Source organism: Paralichthys olivaceus, chromosome 2 (genome assembly GCF_024713975.1).
Source record: "Paralichthys olivaceus isolate ysfri-2021 chromosome 2, ASM2471397v2, whole genome shotgun sequence".
Taxonomy (NCBI): Eukaryota; Metazoa; Chordata; class Actinopteri; order Pleuronectiformes; family Paralichthyidae; genus Paralichthys; species Paralichthys olivaceus.
The window spans coordinates 16,158,384-16,182,480 of record NC_091094.1 but is presented as its reverse complement, the minus strand read 5'-3'; the positions used below and the strand labels follow the sequence as shown (position 1 = coordinate 16,182,480).

Genomic DNA, 24,097 nt, shown 5'->3' with positions numbered 1-24,097 from the left:
ATTATTTCCTCAGGAGATTCATTGAAACTGTTTACATGTGTATGTTTACTTGTTTTAGCGGAAACAGACGGTTCAGCAGCAGGAGGGAAGGCTGCAGCTCCGCCATTACGTAAGTGTTCCCTGTGACATGAATGTTTTGGTGCCGCAAAAGAACAAAATCTGGACAGATTGAATTTCATTCCAGCCTGGCTGTTTTCTCTGACACACAAACTCCCACACACACACGTTTGTACTTCTGTATTAGTGAGGACACACATTGGCATAATGCATTCCCTAGCCCCTTACGTTAAACTTAACCATTCAAATGAAATGCCGAACCCTAACCTAAACCTACCTTTAATCATAACCCTAAGTCTTAACTCTCAAACAGCCCTTTAAAAAAGTGAGGGCTGGTCAAAATGTCCTCACTTTCCAAAAATGTCCTCACTCTGTAGGGTCTATGCTTAAGATGGTCCTCACAAAGTATTAGTACAGGAACACACACACGCACTGGTGTCTTACATGGACTTATAATGATTTTCTAGACACTCTAAGCCTAACCCAAATCTAAACCTAACCTTTAAACATGTCTCCACCTTAAAATGTAATTATTTACATTATGAGGACTTGCTTTTTTGTCCCCATAAAGAAGACAAGTCCCCATAATGTGACTGAGTAATCAGATTTGGTTCACCACAGCATGAGAAAGACCAGAACACACACACACACACACACACACACACACACACACACACACACACACACACACACACACACACACACACACAAGGTTCCCTTTCATACACATAGAGTCAAAGCAAATTTCCACGGGAAAAAAAATACTTTATTAATACACTTATATAATGTATATCAACATTTATAGACAAAATATGTACATCAAACATCTTTCGTGTAGGTCCCAAAATATAAATCTCAAGTACCTCTTTCTATAGAAAACTAGTCCTCTGGTAAAACGTGTACATTCACTTCTCTCCTCCTCGCTCATTTTGACTCCAGTATTCATACTATGCAGTACAGAGAATGAACATCTGAGATTTATCAGCTTTTTCACAAGTAAAAGGCAACAGCAAGAACAAACACCAGGTTTGACTTGAGCAGAAACAGATGTTGAGTATGCAGACCTGGTCCAGCACAGTGCTACAGTATGTACACAGTTTCTGAGTACACCACGTACAATTGTCCACTCTGCTCCTCCCTCCCTCCTGTCTGACAAGAGTGCGAGAACAGGTATCAAAAAACAGAAATCTACATGAAGTATATGAACAATAATTACAGAAACTCCATCTCAGCGGTCTGTTAGTCAATGAAAAACAAGACGTCTCATTCAGTGTGGTCACGTGGCGACCGTTCCTTCACCCGTGAATTGTGTGCAGCCTCGCTCTCGTCTGTACACACGTAAGGAAACCCTCGGATGTACGACGTCTCTCGTCACAATGTGTGGTACAAAGGGCTTTTTCCTCTATGATAATGGTGACTTACAGGACACAGGCGACAAACTTTGGGTGACGTTTTGGTGCAATGATTTCTAGATGGCATGTCTCTATCGCAACAGCTACAAGTGAAATGCATCAGTGTCATCGGCATTTGTACTTTAACAGCAGCATCTAAAACATTTCTCTCTTTACATTCAACCAAGTGTGTGTGTGTGTGTGTGTGTGTGTGTGTGCAGGGCAGGTCCAGTTTATATGATACATTTGCACTGAGTTTTATCACTGAGCATTTAACATTCAACCGGAGCTCTGCGTCCTGCATGAGCGGACGGATGCAGCTCCGCCCTCCACCTCTTCTTGATCATTTCAACAAGTCCTCTCGTTTGCTGTTTGACCTCCAGGCTGAGTAGCGGAGGGGAGGAATGAGGATGGATTGGATAATGGAACAGCTCAGTTTTCTTCTGCTTCCGACTACTGTCTCTGCTCCAGGGGTCACTACAACAGGACTTCTCAGTCTTTGGTTTCCAGGTTGAGGGGTGGTACCTGCTTTAATGCCTGAAGGAGGGCAGGGGAGTCCATGGGGGTCTGCGATATGGCTGGGGCTGGAGAGCCTCCCCTGGGAGACATCACTAGCTGAGGTGGCGACGGTCTTTCACTGGACATGGCTGGTGCAGAGCCTCCCATGCCAGGGTAGAGCATGGGCACGGCCCCAGGGTACCAGCATTTCTCCAGCATTGGCAGGTAGGCTGCAGCGGAGGGTGGAATGAGGTAGAAAGGCATGCAGAGAGGATGTGGTGGGGGTGGTGGATGATTAGGGGATACGCTCATGTAACTACCGTAACCACTTGAGGACGATGAAGCTGACGACTCCCCACCCGAGAGCAGCTCATCTTCTGACGACTCCACCCGGGGTCGTTTGTGACGTGGCTCTTCATCCTCCTGCTTGATGCCAGAGCTCTGCCTCTCTCCCAGCGCTCGCTTCAGCTGGCTCTCCTGGCCATAGTTCTTCTCCAGCTCTCCCCCATAGCCACTGTCTGTGTCTGTATCGCTGCCACTCTGCTCGCTGCTTGTCAGAGCATACGCTCGCTGGATGACAGGCACACAGTTCCTCCCGTATCCCTCGCTGGGTTTGGGCGGTAAGCTGGTGTGCATCTCCTTATGAGGTTGGTGCTGGTGATAGTTGGGGTTCTCCTCGTGTCGGGGGCTGACAGGGGTTCGGGGCCGGTTTGGACTTTGCAGTACCTCTGCAGCCAACTTGTGAAGGTGATTGATCACATGAGATGGCGTGAAGTCTCCGTCTGTCTCGTGGTTGGCTAGAAACTGAACAATCTCCTTTGCACACATGTGGAAACCAGAGCAGAACATCTCCTCTGACTTCTCCTGGCTGACGGGAGGCTGCTCTGTAAACACAGCAAGAAAACCACAAGTCAGAAACTGTAACTTAACATTTGTTGTTTTTTTAGTCTGGTTTTCAACAGTTAAGGCTATATCTGAAGTTACTCATTTGCCTTCAACTCCTTCATATTCCTGTCACTGTGTGTTCTGCAGCCTGTCCAGCAAAAACATCTTGTTCTATATGTGCATTTGAGTGTGCAAGTGATCCGCCGCTCACCGATTTGCATGCCATTCTGCAGAGCGAGGATCTTCTGCTGCTGCTGCTCCAGAAGAGACGTGAGGGCTTTCACATGCTTGAGTGTGAGCTCCAAAACCACGGCCTTCTCCAGATGTCCCAGAGTCTGCAGACGACACACACAGTCAGTACATCCTCACGTTTTACATAACACGTAGAGACCAATGCATTACCCCCTTCTTACGCATAATCTCTAATATTCTCATGAACAGCAAAAGCTAAAATTATGATTAGAATATGTTTATTGAGATATAGAATAGGGCACATTTCATAAATAAACATTTCATTTGATATTGAGCTGATTTGTTATGCAAAGAATGAAACACGTCAGGAGACACTACCCTGCACTGATGACGCACAGAGGATGCAATGCCCCCAATCAGCCACTCGGTGGTGCATGCTCCACAGTGTATGTCAATCCCACCATCCCTCCCCAGCTCCCGCGTGAACTCACCGTGAGCTTCAGGTGCTCCGGTAATAAATCTTTCAGCTGCGCGATGCACTCGTTTATCCGATCACGTCTTTTCTTCTCGATGAGTCTGTGAGGCAGCTTGTAGGTTTCCTGCGGAAAAAAACAGCTTTGTTTAGAAGGGGAATTGAGCAGATCAGCCGCCAGCTCCTCCTGATCAGAGGCAGGCGCAAGGGAGGGAGGTCTCCAGCAGTTATGTCATAGCAGAAATTAGGTCAGCCGTTTATGGGAATATAAAGGACTTCTTCTAGCAGCATAGTTATTTCCTTGTCGCTCACAGGCTTCAATAAAAGCTATGCAGCTCACGATTAAAGCATTAAGTTTGGTAATAAAAATAAAAAATATATTAACGAACCTTGCTCTCCTCTCCTCTCTTCATCCCCCGTCTGGGTTTATAAACATACATGGGGAAGTCCATCCTGAAGGAGAAAAGGAGAACAGGTCAGAATGAGACGTGCGCGCATGGTTTGGTTTAGTGCATAAGTCACATAGGATATTAAACAATAAAGTATTTTTATTATTAAGTGTGACTTACCCCTGCACGTCTGACAGCTCAGCCTGGTGTTTGGACAGAGGTGGTGGCTGCGCGCTTGGAATTCGCTCCATTCTTTTTTACTCCAATTACGCACAGTCAAAGTCGAGGTTCTTTTCCAGTTCAAGTCACGAATAAACAAGCATGTATTTCGTTTGTGAAATGCACCAAAATGATGAACGAATATTCAGTAAGTTGTAATAACTCAACACGAGTCTAACTCGTGTAAATGTTGTTCTGGGTGTGGAAATCTTCTCTGAAGTTAGTCCTTGCAGCGCAGGAGGACAGCAGCCGTGTTGGTGGCGCGTTGGGAAAGTGGGGGAGGACAGAGCGACGAGTTAAATAAACCCTCTGACTCTCCGCTCAGCCTGACCTACCTCCGTCACATGAGGCTCACGTGTTAAACGGCGCTGTATCCTCGGCGGAGGGACGGCCCACTTGTCTGCCGATAACGAGCCTCAGTGGGCGGAAGGGCTGCGTACGTCAGCACGGGGGGAGGCGCGTATCGTGTCCCGTGTACCACCATGCTGAAGTGTGTGGAAACAAGCCTGCTGCGCGCTCCCCGTGCGCCTCAGCTCGGGGAACGTGCAGCCACCTGAGCGGAGCGGTGCAGTGGTTAACATGGCCCGATGGTGCACGAGAGCTGACGGCCATGATAGCAAATATCTACTGCTGATGGAAACATGTAAAATAACACAATTAAAGCACAGTAGTGATTAATTATAAGCCGCAGGATTATTAGGCTGCACAGGCACAGGATTGGCTTTGAACTATATTTTACGCTTTACAAAGTGTTTATATGTTTGTTATGTTGAGTTTGGTACGTTTCAGAAACATAAGCTCTGCATTTAGAGGAATACATTTTACAGCTGCTTTTGTATTTACAGTTCATATTAAAAGTGCATTAAACGTGAAAAATTAGTTTATTATCTAAATAAATATACTAAATAGTTTTATTTTACATCTTTTTAATAACAACTGCTACGACGATGATGATAATAATAACAACAGTATTCTATTCTATGGATCTATATTGTATGTCTGCAGCATGCAGGTCCAGTGGCCTCGATATAAACAGTGCCTCCACGGCGGGCAAACCACGTGCACCTGTGCGTGGTTGACTGTGTGGAGCCCGCGCTTGTTGTCAGGAGGCGGTGCCGCCTGTCACGTTGATCCCCTCCTGGCCCCGGGAGCCCGCTGAGCGCACAGGGCACATCCAGCACATCCATCCACAGAGCACAGCCTGCACACGGCGGCTGCACCTGTCTGCTGCAGGGCCACGACCACAGATCACAACAGTGCACGAGTCTGACAGTTCAGACTTACACGAAACATGTGTCTTGGTACATATACAAGAGGGAGCAATATCAGCTGTGTTAAAATGTCCTTTGTAATGACCATGATTCATCTAATCTCACTATACTAGAAAATATATAATAACAGTAAATCAATGTAAAAGCTGAAATAAGACTTGTAATCCCACATACTAATTTACCTCCTATGGGCTTTGGACCTTATTATAAAGCTCAGTATTATTATATCTATCATAGTGGAAATTAGGATGTGATTAGAGGAAAGCTGTAACATTTACACCAAATATGATTTTCCTATTCAGCCTCCTGTTTCTCAGGATTTTCCTATGAAAATCATTTGCAGCAAAATCCCTCCAATCACATAAAGTTTTGTTTGAGATACTTATGCGAGATTAGCAATTGCATTGGAGGCATTTTGTATATATATAACTGTAATTTAAAAATGTTATGTATTTATAATGATAGTTAGGTTTGTTGTAATCTAAAGATACTTTTTGTTTTGTTTAAATTACAATTTTGATGTTTTCTCTCCATGTTAAATCTCTCTCTGATAAAAATGAGGACAGAAAATAGCAGCTGTTACACTTGCTTTTATCACCTCAGATTACATCAACCTTGAAACTTTCAGGGTGTTAAGAACAGTAGTCAAGGTAATAACTGTGGATCTTCATTCCTTCTGAAAGCTTCAAAAGGTCCACACACAATGTTCACTTGTCACTGGCCTTAACTAAAGGAAATATCTTGAGTGTAGTAAATTAAATAGAAGTGGCTACAGGACACTATTTACAAGATGACCATTACACAGGCCACAGTGATTTAGATATAATTAAATAACCACAACAACAATGGAAAGCCCCATGAATGTAATGGGGGCAAATGTACTTTTAATTATACTAAATTAGATTTAAAAAAAAGTTCCCTGACAAGCCCCTCAGTTCAGTTGTAGATCCTATAGCTTCACGGAGAACATCGAGGAAAACAAGCCTTTCTCAATAACAGAAAACATGTTCAATATTTTAGACAAAATTCTTGGTTAATTGAATAAGGTTGTAACGGATGCTGGTAAATTGGCTTAAGCCATTTAAGTATTGCATTAGTTTATGTGATACATACGTCCACTGACAAGTGTTACAACAGGCTGTTTCAAAACATTTCACAATGATAATGATAATTTTCTTTGGATGCAAAATGTAGGTTTGTTGGGGCTATATTTCGAATGTAATATTAGTCTTCAGGAAATCTAAGTAAAAAGAACAGTGAACATCTTAAAAAACTAAATCTGGTCACCTCTGTACTCAGCATGTTAACATACTGTGTTTCCTCATACCACATGGCTACAAGATATGTGCACTTCCTCATGTGTAGAGGATGTACTTCCTCATGAGGCTTCATTAATCTGACTGCTGCATTTGAGATAAATAGTTACCAACATATTATCAGTTGTCATGTAATGAAAAATGCCACCATTCAAGTGACACCTTATTTTCTCATATGTTCATGGTCCCATGCTGTTTAACACTCACCCTCATATCGTTTTACACACTTGTTTATTTAAATATATACTCCAAGAATGGAATGTACAATTCAGACACAAACCATCTATTAGTAGAAAAGTTCAGTTCGGTCAAGCAACACTTCGAATGACATCTTTTACTTCATCTATTTTTCTCCAGTCACACTCACACACACACACACGGCTCACATTCTGCTGTGGTTCTTTCCAAAGTGACCAACCGAAAAGTAACAATTGTTGTGTGTGCTACAGAAAACATCAGTGCTTCAGGACTAAATGAAATAAAGGAGGATTAAATAATTTAGTGCACAAAAGAATAATAATAAATCTAATTTACGGTTAGCTCCCAAAAGTCCTTTAAGTTTGGTTTTATGCCTCTATTGTGTCTCCATGAAATTCAAATGATCGAGCATGGCATTGAACTGCAGTCACACGACTCTCTCCTGCCGTCCAGTACGTTCATACAGGTCATTATTCAAACATCATAGTTAAAAAAAATAGTGTCCTGCAACAAGTAGAACCTTCATTTGAGATAATAGAAATATTACAAAAGTAAATGAATGTCTTCATGAACTAACAATGCTGTAGAAACATTGGAAAATAATTGGAATTCTTCAGGTTTGTATAGAGGAGTGGTCTCCTTGTTTTACATGTATGATGGTATAATTTCATTTACTTATTTAGGTTTTGCATATTATTGAATATTTCTGCTGTCAGACAAAAAAAATCTCAAAAAATGTATTGTAGAGTTCAAACAAACCGTCAAATCCATGTGACCTGAGTTTGGTGGTGCAACACTGAGGATTAAAACCTCAACACAAGGCCACTCGTGAGGAATACTCCCTCAGGAACAATGGCTGGACTTTGGCATGCAGTCAGTATGGTACAACGCAGAAGGCATCCAGGCTAGTAAAGCTGAAGTCAGTGTTTACATCTCCTCAAACCTACAAGACTGGCTTTTCAGGTCCCGAGGCACTTGGTGCACAAACTCCACTCACATACACATCTGCACTTGAGGCCACGAGTAACATACTCAGATAAATTTCCCTTCATAGACATTCACAAACACTTATTGTAGGAATGTCTGCTGAAGCATACGGTCGGACATAAATACATACAGTGCTGGAGAAGGACACATTTTTTGGCATTCTCCCATTTCGCACTTGGCACACCATCAGGAGCACGCAGGCACTAGTGAAACCTGGGAATCCTCAGGCGGGCTGCTGGGGGTTGATGTTCATGTGAGGGGGATGTCCCAGGAGGCCGATTCGTTGCTTTTGCTTCCTCTGCTCTGTCATCTGTGGGGGAAACAGAGATCTATTTATACCCCATGGAGTTTTTAACTAATAGTACTGCTAAAATCCAATTATACGTAGGTGGTGGTATGGTATTAGCACAAAGAAGTATACGCATGAACTTGCTATTCAACTAAGGCAATGAAGGAATGAAATACTGTGCCAACACAGGTAAGGAAAAAGTAGACCTGGATGTAAACAATGCATGACTTAAAATAGATGAAAACAAATGTGTAAAATGACCAATTGTTTACACGTGTGCACTGTTTTAACAGCAAGTTACTGTGCCAGACCATAGCAATTTTATGACTCACAACCACCATAAACACTCCATAAAATTGGAAAATAGGAAAGCTGTCCTAAAATGGAGGCAGAAGAATGAGAAACTAGAATGAACTCAGTGGACCTCCACCAAGGCTCAACATTCCCCTAATGAAACTACATTTAAATTCACTGGATCCAGATTTTTATGTGGATCTGCACTAAATATCAGTCCTCCAAGATCTGTGAATCATTCTCTGAGAAATCAATGAAAATGTAGAAAAATGAAGAAAACAATGTTAAAGAAAGTGGAAAGGAAATTCTGGATCCAGCCCCTGATCTGTTCAAAAATGTAATGGGTGGGTTCTTCCTTGGCTCAGGCCCCACCCCTCAACAAAATTTCAGTTGTTTAGTCATTGCACAATCCTGCTCACGAACAAACGCAGTTGAAAACCTAACGTCCTTGGCAGAGGTAATCAAGGGCTATGTTCTACAAAAATGAGGCGAGTGCATGATTTACTGTCACACTGTACCTGCTCCTTGAGCTCAGTCAGCTGTCCGGACAGGTTGGCCACCAGTCTCATGGTCGACTCCAGCTTCTCTTGCAGGTTCCTGATTTCATTCTGCTCACCCTCCGCGTCGCTGCTCACCAGAGACATGGCGCGCATCCGTGGAAACCAGTCCAGGTTGTGCTCCTGTGACCGACCAAGAATATCATCCTCTGACTCTTTTTTTTAAACTTTTGAAATAGATTTACTAGGAGTTAATAAACTTGGAGTTATGTCAAAAGAAGGATTGGTGATCCAAACAGGCAGGTTTTAATGTTCTGCTTAAATGTGAACTCTGTGACACTGGTCTATAAACTGTTTTTCAGAGGAACAAGCTTAGATGGCATTATTGCTGCACAACAAGCACAAAAGATACCAAAACAGAAAACTCTACCCTGTTTAGTTATAGTGCGTGACTGCAGCTCATGTCTTGTTTCACTGACTTCCTGTTTATCTGTTTGTACCATTGAATGTGCATGACTGGTATGACTCTCAGATGAAATCAGAAAAGAGGAATAGATTACTGAACTAAGTTTAACCTATAATAGACAAAATTAGACGTGCACTGTTAAACGAGGACCAGACGTGTCCGCTTGTCTTCAGGGTGCGGCCGTGCGTTTTGTTTACCTTGATCATCTCAGCCACGTAGCTCTCAGGGCCCGTGTACTCGGTGGAATCTTTCACTTTCACCAGCACGATAAAGAACAGGTAGTGCCACATGTTGTGCTCCTCTTTGATGTGCTCCTCGAAAGTCACCGTTTTGTTGTCAAACTTGTCCCGCTCCAGACCTGGATTAATAAAAAGAAGAAGAAGAAGTTGGCTTTTATTTGACCTGTTTCACACAACAGTTTCACATCAAGGGGTTTTTGGGGAAAAAAATTAAAATAAAAACAAAAATTAGAAACTTGACCTTGGGGGAAGGGAAAACATCACTTTGGATAAATAAATGAATGAAAAAGTGGCAACATAATGGGAAATACATCACTAAGTTAGACAGGCTTTATTCATTCAGGACATTTCAGTGAGGTAAAGATCTCTTTGGCAGGAAAAGATCATAAACTCAGGCAAGGAATGAGAGTTTCTGGAAACCAGGCTTCCCCAGGTCAGAGCAGGTTTGGAGAACTGATACAGTCCTGTGATCTCATTTGGAAATGTTGCATTCTTACAGTACAAATTGGGTAAATGACGATATAAAATAAAAGTAATTAATGCTGCGTTTAACATCAACAAAAAAGTTTTCCTTCCACTTAAAATTGTTCTTCCTCGGCCCATACCCCCCACTTACAACAACTTTCATTAAACCCAGCTCAGTAGTTTTACCCTAATCCTGATAACAGACAGACAAACTGACAAACAAGACAGACAAATGGCAGAATACAGGTGCTTCTGTGCAGGTTTAAAGCAGAGTTCCTCCAAAAACAAGTATATTAGCACTAAATCATAGAGCTCCAGAAAAAGTATCATCCCCTATATGAGAGGCGATCAGATAAGTGGAGCTCATGTTGTGTCCTTCAAGGGGGTGAAACAGCACTTTAGTTTTATACTGCATGACAGACAGTGGTGGGGGACAGACAGTGGTGGGGGGATTTCCAAAGTAAAATAAATGCTAAATATGGCCTGACTGCTAAAGTTCAGCAAGGAGGATGCAGTTTTACTGTGCGATTGATCCTGCGCACAGAATGAAAATAAATTCAACCACAGGTAAGAATCCTGTGCAGGAAGATCGTGACATATATCAGTCAATGTCTCTGGAACCCAAAAATCTTAATACTAATCTGAAGGCTGCGAGAAAGAAAGATTGGTGGCTTATTAAACCGAGCTGGAGGATGGAGAGCCACTTAAGCCTGTGAAGATCGGATCCTAATCTCCGCATCTTCTGTTCCCTCGAGGTCCTGCTGGAAACCATAGAGACGGCAGCTCCCCCTTTGGCCTGGCCTTATTTAATATGAGTGAGTCAGAGCTGATGGCTGCCTGGGTGACATAATGCTTTTCTCAATCCATATGCTTACCACCCGTTCACACCGCCTGACCCAACACACACACACAGACACAGACAGACACACACACAGACACAGACAGACACACACACACACACACACACACACACACACACACACACACACACACACACACATATGATGCTGAAGCACATACAAACACACACACTGTACAACCCCACCCAGACTCAGAAACATGCACTGTAGTTATTTAGGCACTCACACATGTAATGTACGTATAAGGAAAAGCAGATGATGATAGAAAACAGGGTAAAGTTTGGTTAGTCCATGAAGTTGCACAAAACATATGTTATGGAAATCATGTGCGTATGAATAAGTGTGTATCTGTGTGTCTGTGTCTGTGTGTGTGTGAGTGGGAGAAAATATCCGTACGTGTGAGACAGACATGAACTATGGAGGCGAGCAGAGCTGTTGCAGGAAGCCCTCATGACTCAGCCTTCTCTGGAACGACAGCGAAGTGAGAGAAGGGGGGAGGAGGAGAGGAAGGGGAGTGCAACAAAGTAAATACACCTTTAAAGAAATATTCTTACTGGAAACCACAACTACACAGACAAATCAGAGGTTCCTGAGTATTAACTTAGAAGAAGAGACCCTCTTTCACACACAGAGAACGTCCTGCCCATGTTATGAGAGGTCATACCGACATTGGAAAGCCAGAGGTTTGATTCCCATGATAATATGCTTAGGAAAATATTTCACCATGTGTTAACTGAGAAGGGAAAGAAAAAAAAACATCTGGGAGACTTCAACTTTTCCAACAAGTGATCAGCTGAGTAGTCTCACCACAGATGAAGCAGGTCGTCTTCAGCACCTCTTCTTTCTTCTGTTTTTCACTCCTCAGGTCAGCAAAGGTGTCGATGATGACACCAAAGATGAGGTTGAGGACAATGATGATGACCATGAAGAAGAACAGCAAGTCATATATGACTCTGGCAGCAAACAGCGGTTCCTGTGAGAGAAACAGGAAACAGGGTTAAATGCAGAATAGGGTCGGCACCAAATTTTGTGTAGTTGAGCTACAGCTTGTTTAGAGGTTGAGACAAGAAGCGTAATAGATTTAATAATAATTATTAACTTTAATATGGCAACAATATATGAATACGATTTCATATTGTGGGCGACTGATGTTCTGTTTACATGTATGACCCAAAGGGCAGGTCTTTATGTGATAGGTCGAAAACCAGGTCACCCTTGGTCATCATGGATGTTAATGGAAACTCAAGACTGTAACCTGCCAGATGCTTCAGTAACAGAGACAGCACAGAGTCGGTCAACCCATGCAGCCTGTTTAGCACCTTTCGTACACAGATAAATTCAAGGTGCCGTACAGGGAAATTAAAAAAACACACTGAGACAGATGAAAAAGATATGAATAAGATTAAAAGAGGTAAAATAAAATAAAAAGGATAAATCTCCATCAAAACATTTAAAATAAGTTGAGAGGGAAAATTAACAAATCAATAGAAAGAACTGTGTAAAATAATCAAATAAAAGAATGAAAAAAAATGATGGGATGAACTTATAGTTAAACCAGCTTGAAAAAAAGTTTTCAATCCTGTTTTAAAAATTGGATGGAGCATCCCTATGATCATCAGGCAGTTGGTTCGAGCGCTGCGCTGCATAGTGACTAAAAGCTGCTTCTCCGTGTGTGGAGTATACCCTGGGCACCACTAGCAGACCACTCCCCGGTGATCTCAGAGGTCTCGCAGGCTTATATTGGACCAACATGTCAATTATGTATCTGGGAGCAGCTCCATTAAAAGATTCAGGAGATTGCTGTTCAAAAAAGATAATTTACAGCTCATGAGAAAAAGTATTTTAATGTATAAACCACTGGCTCTGCAGTGGACCTCAGTTCTTATTCTTTGGTTGATCTTTAATGAAGTTGTTAGTTAATCCTCTTCAAAAGAAATGGAGTGAGCCTGAAGGGAATTACCCTGCAGTGGTCAGCAGCTTCATGCAGTCACACACTCCCACACACTCCACACACACACACACACACACACACACACACACACACACACACACACACACACACACACACACACACACACACACTTGTTCAGCGAGATGTCTTGCCTAACGTGCACCATGTTGTAAACACGTGTGGGAGACATTAACATCCTCTTTTGACATCATAAGTGGTTGAGCCTGAATTCAGTGGAAATCTATTTTGAAGTTTGATTCTCAAACAAGGCGGGGTGACGGGGTGACGCATCTGTAAGCCAGTAAGTACTGTGCAACCTCCACGCTTGTGAGAGTTCAATGCACAACGGGCTCACAGCCAGCTCACATGACCCACGTCTGCAGCTGTGGGTGCCTCACCCTCTCAGCCCTCGCACACGTTCACAGGCCTGATCACAGCTGCTTGTACCTCTTTGGAAGGCTTGCGGAGAACATCCCCGACACCCCCTCCACTCCGCAGGCCGTGACTCAGCACAGTGACGATGCACATGAGTAAAGAGTCGCACGTCCGCTCCATATCGCTGTCCTCCTCACTGTCATTGCCAAAGTCTGTGGAAGCACAAAGGAAAGGAAAGCTGTCATCTGAGTTCATTTGGCACAGTTTATTCAACTCTAGCAGGTTCGTATTTGTCTACTGACGTTGAAAAATGCAAAAGTGCAGAATATTTACGTGCAGCATCAGAAATTGTCATTTACATTTAAATTCTTTATGAGCCTGGTGGGTACTCAAGAACATTAGCACTTATGCATTTTACTTTATGTAACATGAAAGCAACTGTGGCTGAATAGTATTAGATTCATGTATGAGCCAGACTACTAACAATATGCAGATACATTTTCACATACAATCTTTTTAGCATATCATATTTACACACATACTTGATCAGTGCGAGAGAGGGGGCAGATAAAAATGGTGGCGTGTCTTTGCATGAAGCTATATGTTAGCGAATTTGCAAGACAGTGTGACATATACAAATAACTTTTTTGTCAGCCAAAGAGGTTAGGTTTTTGCTGGTGTTTGTCCCCAGGATAACACAAACACCACGCAAAAGATTTCCACGAACCCAGGGGGAGGATGTGGTGCTTGTCAGATAAGAACCCTTATTTATCCTCTTTCTTTAACATTAGGTTGATGAAAGGGCATTTATTTACTTTTTCATTGATTTCTCATAAAACAATTCATGGATCTTGATTAAAAAAATCAGCCATATATAGGGAACGATATTTATGAGGATGCGTAATTTAGTGCAGATCCAAGTATAAAGTGGTTTCATAAGGGGACTGTTGGGCCTCGGCAGAGAGATGAACTTGTGTTACAATGAACTTTCATATGCCAAGATTAAACTGTGTTATTATAACAAAGAATACAAGTACTACCTTGCTTTTAAATATCTCCCTTGATAATAATAAATAACCACTAGTAATCTGTATAAGAGCAGAACTTGTTGCTATCTGCTGCTTGGTCCTAAATATCCTTGGGTTTGTTGCAGAGCTTGATATCTGCTGAAACCGTGTTTACATGTTTTGGTTCGCAGTGTGAAATCGTTTAGTCAAAGCAAAAAGTGTTATTGTTTAGATGGAATGTGGCAGCAGCTTTGGTTACACTTAAAAATATCAACATTTCTGAATAGTTTATCCAGTTTGATAAAGTTTATAGGTCCTGACTGGCACAACAATTAAGTCTGTTCCCAGTCAAGCCATAGAAGCTCATGAGTCCCAAGCTGAATGTGTTTATAATTCTTTGTATTAATATATATTTCACATCCTGGACTAAGTTTGGAGGATATCTCATAAATTGTCCTCCTGGGTCCCCACAGTATGTTACCACCAAGGTATGGTTGCTGGTACGTATGACTGAGGTCTTGTTGATTTTAACATCTCTACATCTTGGAACAAATGGAACAAAAATATTCCTGAGCCAAAAAGAACCTCACAACCCGAAGTTTAACTTTTTTTTCAGGGCGGGGGGTTGGGAGGTTCAGCTGTTTCTGTCACATGATGGAGCAATGAGGTCACATGTGAGTTATTCTGGTCAAAGGACCGTCGACTTGAGTCACATGAATGAAATGTGAAATGAATTAGAGTGAAACTGCGGAACACAAAGAAACAGTGCACTTTATTGACGAAAACATCAAACAGTTTCACTTATGTGGTTTGAAAAGGCCAAGGGTGATTTCCAAGTATTTGAAACAGCTTCTGCAAAAAATATTTCTAACTTGTCAAATTTCTCTTCATCACAGAACTAAGAAATCCTTCCTGTGTGAATGAATAGAAAATTATTATCGTTAACCACGGCCATTTCTGCTTAAAATGACTTCATAAACTAAACCACAATCTTTTCCTTTTGCAAATAAGCTCTTTTGTCTTTCTCTTCAATTAAAATGAGTTTTAAAGCTGTGTGTTGGTCCTGCCAATTTCCACAGTTTCAAACCACTCACTAAAATTAACCACATTACAAATTAAACTTATTCACACTTTTCCAAAGGTTTAGTTCGTGACAAGAAACTTGCATAACAGTGAACATTTAAGTATTTTTTATTGTTCTCCAGCTAAATCCAGGTAAAAACCAAGTGAAGTAAACATTACCTTCCTGCTGAGTCCCTGTGGTACAGTTCTCATCAATCCCTCCTCGACACATTTCCTCAGACAGAAACTCGCTGGCCAGACTGGTTCCACTTTCTAGAAAGTACAAACAGGTAGTTCATCCTCATGTTCATGCTCTTTTTCTAAATGAAGCCCCCCTGATGTGTAATTATGTGAGTGTCTCCTCACTCATGGTCGTGTTGGGAATCCGATCCACCTCCAGGATGAAGTCGTCTTTGAAAAAAATGTAGCCAACAATGGAGAACAGGTAGACAAGGATGAGCGCCAGCACGGCGGTGAGTACGATGGAGCGTCCGTTACGTGTCACACTCTTGATCACATTGAGCAAGGTCTCTTCTCTGTAGACCAAGTCAAACAGCTGCAGAAAAAATTGAGAAGACCAAAGATGTGGCACAAGATTCATTGTAAAGTGACATAATGCTTCTCAAAACACAAACTAAGAAACTGTAAATTCAGCTTACATACAGTTATCATGTGCATATAGTGATAAGTACATTTTTATTGTGAAGATACAAAAACTAATGGATGAAAAAGTAATTGCTTTAAACTTTTTCCTTTTTGAATCCTAAGTTTCCTTCAGTATTTTTTCAATGAAGTGAATAAATAAGGAAACAGGTCGAAAGGAAAACATCTTCAAATTCTGACATATTAAATGTGACATGTTGTAAAGTGGACCTGAGGCACCCGCACATAGCACTTCGTTTAACAACAACAGCAGCAGCAGCAGCAGCAGCAGCACCAAAAAGGGCGATTTGTGACTTGCCACCAGGACACGTCCTTACATGCACCATGATGGAAAAGCTTGGGCTCCATTCAGAGAGAGCAAAAGTATTTTCCACATGTTCTCACTCAAAAAAAGCTGCAGCCACCATATTTCAGCCTACACCTATGTCTTTGTCCCTATACTAAGGAGGATGTGTGTGTAAAGTGTTTCACTCACCAACAGACTGTAGAAGAAGACGTGGACAAACACCCCCAGGGAGCAGATAATGAGGTACATGAGGTGGTAGAGGAACTCAAAGTCCAGCACCATGACTTTGTAGCCTCTCGTGAAGGTTCCTCGATTCCCCACAAAACTTATGAGGAAGATGATTTTATTACAAACCTGAAAGACAAAGCTGATCACTTTAATAATTCAAATTAATAACGCAATCATTTTAATACTGAAAGAAATCTACAAGTGCGCTTGCTGGGGGCTGTGTGGCAGAAACTACAGGAGTTTGGGGATTTTCCGACAGATGAGGACACATTAATTGTGTTCACATGTCATGTCATGTAAACGTGAAACCAGGGTGCAGGGATTAACAGAAACCCGGTTAACGCAGCTCGGTCATGTACACGCTGAACCAGGTCTCATGGGGTTTTAACTAAAACAATTGCATCAGACTTCAGCCATTTCATTGGTTCAGCAGTAGATGAATGGAAAGGTCATCAGCTGTGCATAGTTTTATTCTGAAGTCTGAGTAAGAATGAAACTGATACAAAAAAACTGTCACTTTGAAGTAAAGCCCATTTACAAAGTTTATACAATAAACTGAAAAATGTCAAAAACACATTGAGCGAGACATTTGACCTCTGCTCAGCTGTGTGTAAACTAGATTTTGCAGTAACCCGGTTACTGCAGTCCATGGTAACACCTTCTCTGGTTTCGTGCCTTAACCTAATTTCTCTCAATAACCTGGTTTTTGTGTGTGTACATATGAACGCAGCACACTTAGGGGAGAGGAGAGATGACAGCGGTGCGTGCCACACTTTATTTTGCGTGTGTGCATAATGAGTCTAAAGAGCACATCTAGTTTCACTCTCTCAAGGGTCCAGTGACGCACTTCACACCCCATAACCCAGCCAGGCGCTGGCAGGCAGAGCTGTGAGGGGCAGCGGTCTGCCAAGTGGGCATGAGTGTGAGTGAGAGTGAAAAGAACTGGAACTAGTGTGGCAGACGTTTCTCACTATGTAAAAGTATGTATAGTAATGTGTGTGATTGACTGACTTGGTCAACCAAACAATGAAAAAAGTGAAGAGTGGGATGCAGCCATGCAGACAGTCGATTTGTCCATATTTGTTGCTTTTGTCTGAAATTTCTGCCTTTACTCAGATACAACTCAGGTAAATAAATGGGATTTGAGGTGCTCATGCACTGTCAGCAGTTGTCATAGGGACAATAACAAACTGTTTGAACAGTAACTGTGGATTGTCCAGAATAACAGAGATACTAATGATCTTTTTTTCAATAATACTACAACCAGCATTCTCACGCAGCAATTTTCCATCGTCATTTAATCTGCAGATTTTCTCGATCAATTGTTTAGTCCAAGAAATTAAAGAAATGACCCATCACAATTTCCCAGAGCCCAATCTGACATCTTCGAAATGAACGTTGAATCAGACCAACATTTCAAAGTTACATGGCAATAGTGAGAATTGTGTCATATACTCACATTAGAGATTCTTGAACAAAGAAATATTTGCTTGAAAAACACAGACATTTTTTTTATAATCAAAGTTATAATTGTTGCTGTTTTTTTCTGGACTTGATTAATTGACAAATTTTCTTCCTTCTATTGCAGTGAAGTGGCCAAGGCCCTGTAGTTCCCTTAAATAAACAGGCACACACTCATCAAATCCCCGAACATGCCTGATTTTTTTTCATCAAGATCCATAAATTATTCCCTTGGAAATGAGTGAAAATGTGAAAAAAGCACTCTCACAATGAAAAAATAAGAAAATAAAAGAAAATACCAAAATCCAACCAATGATAAGGATCCAGATTTTGTGTAATCTTGGTGACAAACAAACCAACCAACCAACGACCAGGGGTGAAAACATAACGTCCTAGTTTGAGGTAACTAACAGCTGATACCACCACTGGTGATTTGACCCTTTAAGGTAGACCACTCACATTAAAGGCCCCCAGAAGGAAGAGGGTGGGCTCCAGGCCGACAGAGAAGATGAGACGGAGGATGGTGACGATGACCAGGGCGCGGATGCCCAGTGGTTGTGGCATGATGATGACGATGACCAGTGTCGCCAAGACTCCCATCCACAGCAGCGCAGACAGGTGGGAGTCGAGCATACCTGCAGCAACAAACACACAAAAGGAGAGCAGCTGCATTAATGCACTGGTAAGCTTTAATAAATACCTGTAACATAATGAATTCAAATTAGATTCCAGCTCCACCAGGACAGAAAAAAGGATTCATGGTCATTGGTCCAAAGGCTCAGAGAGAGAAACTAAACTCAAAACTAAATATACTCAAGCTCAACCTGAGCAAACAAGCACAAAACTCGACTGAATTAGAATTTCAAGGCACATGTCCAGTGTGTCATAAAAACAGCTTTTCATCATTTGAAGAACATCGGCAAAGTGAGGCCATTTCTAAAGCAGGCTTTTATAACTAGACTACTGTCTAGTTATAAAAGCTTCTACTTCTACTACTTTTTGTTCTTTGGTCTGGTCGACCAAAGAACAAAAAATTATAATCCATCAGGTCCATAAAGGGGCCTGACACAGTAAGATGCACATTGAAGTTGGTCCTTATTTACTGTTAGCTCTATAACTTTGAGCAAAGCCACACATGAATCTGGCCCCACCCCTGGAGCCATCCCTGTATCACACCTATTGTAAAAATCCGCTTTTAGCCATTATGCTCGGATTTGCTGGAACAGTCTTCCAGAGGATCATTTTTAAACAAAAAAAACAGCTATTAAGTCTGAGTTTTATCTAGTGTCTTATCATGGTTTAGTTTGTTTTTCTTATCATTAATCTATACTATTCTATTTTCCAATTATATATGTCATTATCTTAACTTTCTTTTAGTGTGGTCTTCTCTCTTATTGATTTCTGGTTGGCACTGGTCTCTAAATATATTCTTAACACTGTGCATTTTGTAAAATCCTCTCTAACTGCACACGTTGAATTGCATTTGCTTTGTTTGACATGTGCTACATAATTAAAGTTTGATTGATGGCTACATGGACTATGGAGTCATATATGCCAAAAGGATGACAGTGTAATTTGCAGCTTAGACGAGGGACTTGTCTCGATCCACAGTTTTTTAACAGGCTTCCACTAACTTCTGCCTCTCAGGGAAGCCGTGGGCCTTCATTAGTGAGACTTTGAACTCAGAGAGATCCACTTACATAACACTAACTATTCGAACATACTTTCTGTACTCACTGAGCTTTAGTAGAAGTCTACCTGATGCTTGCCCTGATTCTGGGGTAAATCCAGGATCAGTGTCCTCATCAGGGGGTTTCAACGTGTCACTTGGGGTAAAACCCTTGACCGGGTATCACCAGTGTAAAAAACAAGGCACACACTACCTGCTGCCTGTCTAAGACCCCCCCCCCCCCCCCCCCCCGTAAAGCACAGGCCTAGTTGGAGTGTTTGACGTCAATGAGGACTGGACACAGAGTGGTTTCACAACTGTGTTGCTGTTAGAGAGATCAAGAGAAAACAGATTAGGTGAAAAATAAAGAAAAAGGAAAATGGGGGCAGAATGTCAAGGATAAAAAAAAAGGTTATGTTAAATGAAAAAGCAGAAGGGGAGCACTGTGGGTAAGCGAGCCCCCCTCCCCTCCTCCCTTTCCTCCCACCTCGCCTCCCTCCGTGTCCTTCCCTCCTTCCCTTCCTCCAGTGCTCTCTCCCTCCCAATCCCTGTGGAGATCACATGACAGGTGCCACTTACATAACAGCCGCCTCTAAAAATACCACAGCTGAAAGATTCATGAGGAGCGAGCGGGGAGCAGCAACACACACACACACAAGTAATAGAAAGAAGGCAGCGGCCCAAAGCCATAAAAGTTCCTGTTTAAGCAGGCCAAAGGTTTGCTAGAGTCTCACGTGATGAAGTCTGTCACACAAAACAACTTCCAGAGCAGAGTACATTTAGTTCTCACTAAGACTGTGAGCTCATTTCCATTTGTACAATTAACGCCCAAACAACAGAATGGAATTTTTGTTTTGTCACCAAGTTAAGACAATGATTAACTATTCAAAAACTGCTTAATTATTTCAAAGCACCATCTTTATCTTTCTGGGAAAACAAATTGTTTTTTTAATACTGCATTTGTTGTTCCTTCATTCATTGATGAATGAACTTGTTGTGATCAGTCATATCTTATTATTCCAACAGATGATTTGAGAAGATGTCTCACAACCTTAAAGAGATGAGCGTGGGCCAAATGTGTTTATTCGTTAATTTAAATTTGTTTGTTATAAATAACTGATAAAGGCAAAGAAACATGTTGAAATTTGATTATTCACTTATTATTTTGGTTGTTTTTGTTTAATTCTGTGAATAAATGTAAAGTCATTGTTACCACAACTAAAGAAGTAACAAGGACTTCACATTTTTAATCATCGCAGTTTGTCTGTTTGTTAGTTGACTGGACTACATCAAAACCACTTGACGGATTTCTTTAACAAAGCAAGACAGGGCGTTACCCTGAGCGTAGGTTTGTGCTCTTTGTGTTCCCTTCTAATTATTTAATTGTTCTTCGTTTTGATTACAGTACTAATTATCTGAGTCTGAGCAGCGAGGTAGACATTAGGACTGAAAACTGAAAGAATAAACCAAAGTAACCAACAGTAGGACATGATCACCTGATATGTCAAATATGTACACACGTGTGTGAGCCCGAGCAAGCTGTGTTTACGGGACGCATGAATTGCACAGGGCATTCTTGTGTTGTCTGTTGTCTCCATAGTATTGAAAGTCAAATATGAGTTCCAGCTCCAAGGCGTGGGTGGAAGTTAGTCTGTGTTTGTGTGTGTGAGGGTGTGTCTTAAACAAAAGCAGAAGGATTTTAAGGTCCTGCTCCTAATCCTAGTCAGGCGATAACAAGTCGGGAGATTAGAGCGGTGTGGTAAAAGGAGATCAGTGTGTTAGCAGTGAGGAGAAGGATTGTATGTCAGCGCTTTAAAGTCAGGCAATCTCTCTGTGGGTGATTGCACCATATCATGGGTTGAAGTCCAGGTTAAGCCACGATGCAACTTGCCTCACCTCAGGAAGCGAATGTCTAATTCGCCTTCTTGCTCCCACAGATTGGACATGAAGTGAAAAAAAAGGTTCTCGTCCTTTCTGTCTTTGCATTGTCAAGCACTTAACCTTTGTCTGATCCCGTTTCTAGGGTAGACAGGAACAATAGCGAACACAACATCAACATGTAATGAAGTAATTCATGGTAGAAGGAGCTGTAACAAGAACAGCCTCACCACACCTGTTACGACACAGCTTGTGAGAGGGAAAACAGTAGCAACAGAAACCAGTTGTTTTTGGTAAAAATGCCAAAAGTTATTTATTTAAAAGAAATTTCAATCAATTTTATGACAAAAAGAGGTGAGGCAAATCTGGAAACAAAGGGCAAGTGGGTGCTGCTTAAATACAAATAAAAAGAATATAACCAAATGTGTCACTAAAATACGAGCTGTAATTCTTACAAAACAAAACATTTAAACTAATCTAATAAAACCAAAAACAGTCAGAAACAATAGCCCTAACTAATGTGCTAAACAAGAGAAGTCTGAGTGTATGTGTGTATGCCTCAAGCTCATATCTCCTTTACAACAAAATGTATAATATTATTCTCACATTACAATCAACAGGTGACTGGAAATGTAAAGTGAGACTCTATATTAATATTAGAAATAGGAGACAGCATTTGAAGAAGTAAGTGTTGGCCCACTTATTTGTTCAAATGCTGTCCTCACTCTCAGGTGTCGACTCATGTGTGACTGACCTGCGTGTACCCCCTCCAGGGGGTAGAAGAAGCAAACCAGCAGGTTCATGAGCACAGCCAGGTTGAAGGAGACGTTACTCCACACCGACATGTTTCTGGAGCACCAGTACAGCACCTGCTGGGCTGGAGGGAGACACATTGAGATGTTACACATCTTTACCTCTACCTGCCATGGAGGTTGTGTTCTCACCTGTATCTGTTGGTTGGATTGTCCATTTGTTTGAGGAAAATTAATGGAGGGATGAAGATGGGGCAGTAGCAAGTGAAGAACCCTTACAATTATGGTGCAGATGTGGTTAAAGGAACAGATCCAGGAATTGTTTTATAACTTTTTAAATTTCTAATAAACCTTTCTTAACAGTGGGAGACACTTTTCAACATTTGTGTCAATTTCTCTGGAAACATGAACACCAATATTCTGACTGTTGACCTTATTCTGGCTATTGAGTGCCATATGTTAACATGGGTTGCTAATAGAATATTCCATTCATTTTCCAGCTCAAGGTAGATTTTGACAGATAAAAAGTGTAAAGAGGTAAAAAGCTTGAGGATTGCTTACTTGACCAACAGTCTAAACAGCTAAAAGATATTAAATTAAAATCCCACAAAATAAAGAAAAGCAGACATAATCTGATTTTTAATTGATTATTTTCTGTTCCTCTGCTGTAAGAGGAAATAAAAAAAAAACACTAGACAGACGCAGGGACTTTTCTCTGTCCATTCACTCCTCTGACTGAGAGAAGAAAAATGGCTTTGTGTGGGTACGCAGTCTTGTTTGTGTGTGAGCAAGTGTGTTCTCAGTCGTGATTCATATGGTTACTGTACAAATGCTTCACGGCCCAGAGAACATGGAAAGCCCCTGTCTGCTTTTAGACAGTGGAAACACACACACACACACACACACACACACACACACACACACACACAGAGAGTATGCCACTATTAGCTCTGCTGTCAGGTTGGGGATACGGATCACACGTATCTATTTTGAATATCTGCTGAGGATTGCAAGTCTGTCCCAGCATGCAAAGGCCACAGAGAAGGCGTTACTGATGACATTAACAAAACCTCTGCTGAGTTCAAGGGTCCCAGTATGACAGGACAGTGTGATGCTGACCCAGCCTGCAAAAATACCACGACACTGACAATGAAGTAGCTAAATGGACTTTGTTCTTTTTATTATTAACAATTTTTCATTGAGTGTGGTTTATCAAAATGTCATCCATAAAATAGGTTTGAGTGAGAGGGGGTTCACACTGCAGGTCACCAACTCACAAGCACACAACCACATTCACCTGCATGTGTTGGGACTGTAGGAGTGAAGCAGAACACGCACAGAACATGCTAATTCTACACTGACTCACTGGGTTCGAACCCTCGCTGTGAGGGGACAGTGAGCTCATCACAGGTATCACATAAAAAAAAGACACCCATGTAGTGCACACCATCAGATCGGCTGATCAGGATCTTCCGATTCGTAAAATTAAACAGCCACATTGATGAAGACAACGAGGTGTAGCAAGCTCAGTTACACTTTACTCTATTTGCTACATGTTTCTATAGCAGCTGTGTGGACAAACTTCTGCCACCCTCTCTTGTCCTTTTAAGAATAGTCAGATGGTAATTATCCTCTCTCTCCTCTGCCTGCTCTATTTGCTTTTACACTAAGGCAAAATGCAAAAATATTAAATAAATCAATAAATAAAAAAGAAAAGGGAAGATATACAGTATGAATTAAATTAAATTAAATTAAAATAAATAAACAATTGCAACAGAGT

At 41.5% G+C, this 24,097-nt stretch overlaps 2 protein-coding genes across 11 annotated transcripts in view; both read right to left on the bottom strand.

Annotated features, from left to right (window-relative positions):
• Nucleotides 1–801: 801 nt before the first annotated feature.
• On the bottom strand, nucleotides 802–4,516 carry LOC109629131 (class E basic helix-loop-helix protein 40-like). The gene is made up of 5 exons (XM_020086611.2): nucleotides 4,065–4,516; nucleotides 3,885–3,948; nucleotides 3,515–3,622; nucleotides 3,043–3,166; nucleotides 802–2,830 (listed from the first exon to the last, which is right to left on the bottom strand). The coding sequence occupies exons 1-5, from the start codon at nucleotides 4,133–4,135 to the stop codon at nucleotides 1,941–1,943; spliced, it is 1,257 nt and encodes a 418-aa protein (XP_019942170.1). The 5' UTR covers nucleotides 4,136–4,516; the 3' UTR covers nucleotides 802–1,940.
• Nucleotides 4,517–6,904: 2,388 nt separating this feature from the next.
• The window catches only part of itpr1a (inositol 1,4,5-trisphosphate receptor, type 1a), a 67,318-nt gene continuing 50,125 nt past the window's right edge, over nucleotides 6,905–24,097 (bottom strand). For all 10 annotated transcript variants that reach the window (XM_069538965.1, XM_069538969.1, XM_069538989.1 and 7 more), the window contains 10 exons: nucleotides 22,320–22,442; nucleotides 18,478–18,653; nucleotides 16,519–16,683; nucleotides 15,747–15,936; nucleotides 15,561–15,653; nucleotides 13,384–13,523; nucleotides 11,793–11,958; nucleotides 9,619–9,779; nucleotides 8,977–9,138; nucleotides 6,905–8,185 (listed from right to left, as the gene is read on the bottom strand). In XM_069538965.1, the coding sequence (XP_069395066.1) occupies nucleotides 8,099–8,185; nucleotides 8,977–9,138; nucleotides 9,619–9,779; nucleotides 11,793–11,958; nucleotides 13,384–13,523; nucleotides 15,561–15,653; nucleotides 15,747–15,936; nucleotides 16,519–16,683; nucleotides 18,478–18,653; nucleotides 22,320–22,442 (1,463 nt within the window). In that variant the 3' untranslated portion in view covers nucleotides 6,905–8,098. The remainder of the gene's footprint in view (nucleotides 8,186–8,976; nucleotides 9,139–9,618; nucleotides 9,780–11,792; nucleotides 11,959–13,383; nucleotides 13,524–15,560; nucleotides 15,654–15,746; nucleotides 15,937–16,518; nucleotides 16,684–18,477; nucleotides 18,654–22,319; nucleotides 22,443–24,097) is intronic.

Bases quoted from the DNA above. Each gene is read 5' to 3' on its own strand.
- LOC109629131 (XM_020086611.2), bottom strand. From the start codon at position 4,135: ATGGAGCGAATTCCAAGCGCGCAGCCACCACCTCTGTCCAAACACCAG. The intron at 3,167-3,514 runs GTGAGTTCACGC...TGTCGTCTGCAG, and splicing joins CGGAGCACCTGAAGCTCACG to ACTCTGGGACATCTGGAGAA. The intron at 2,831-3,042 runs GTGAGCGGCGGA...CTGTGTTTACAG, and splicing joins GCAGAATGGCATGCAAATCG to AGCAGCCTCCCGTCAGCCAG.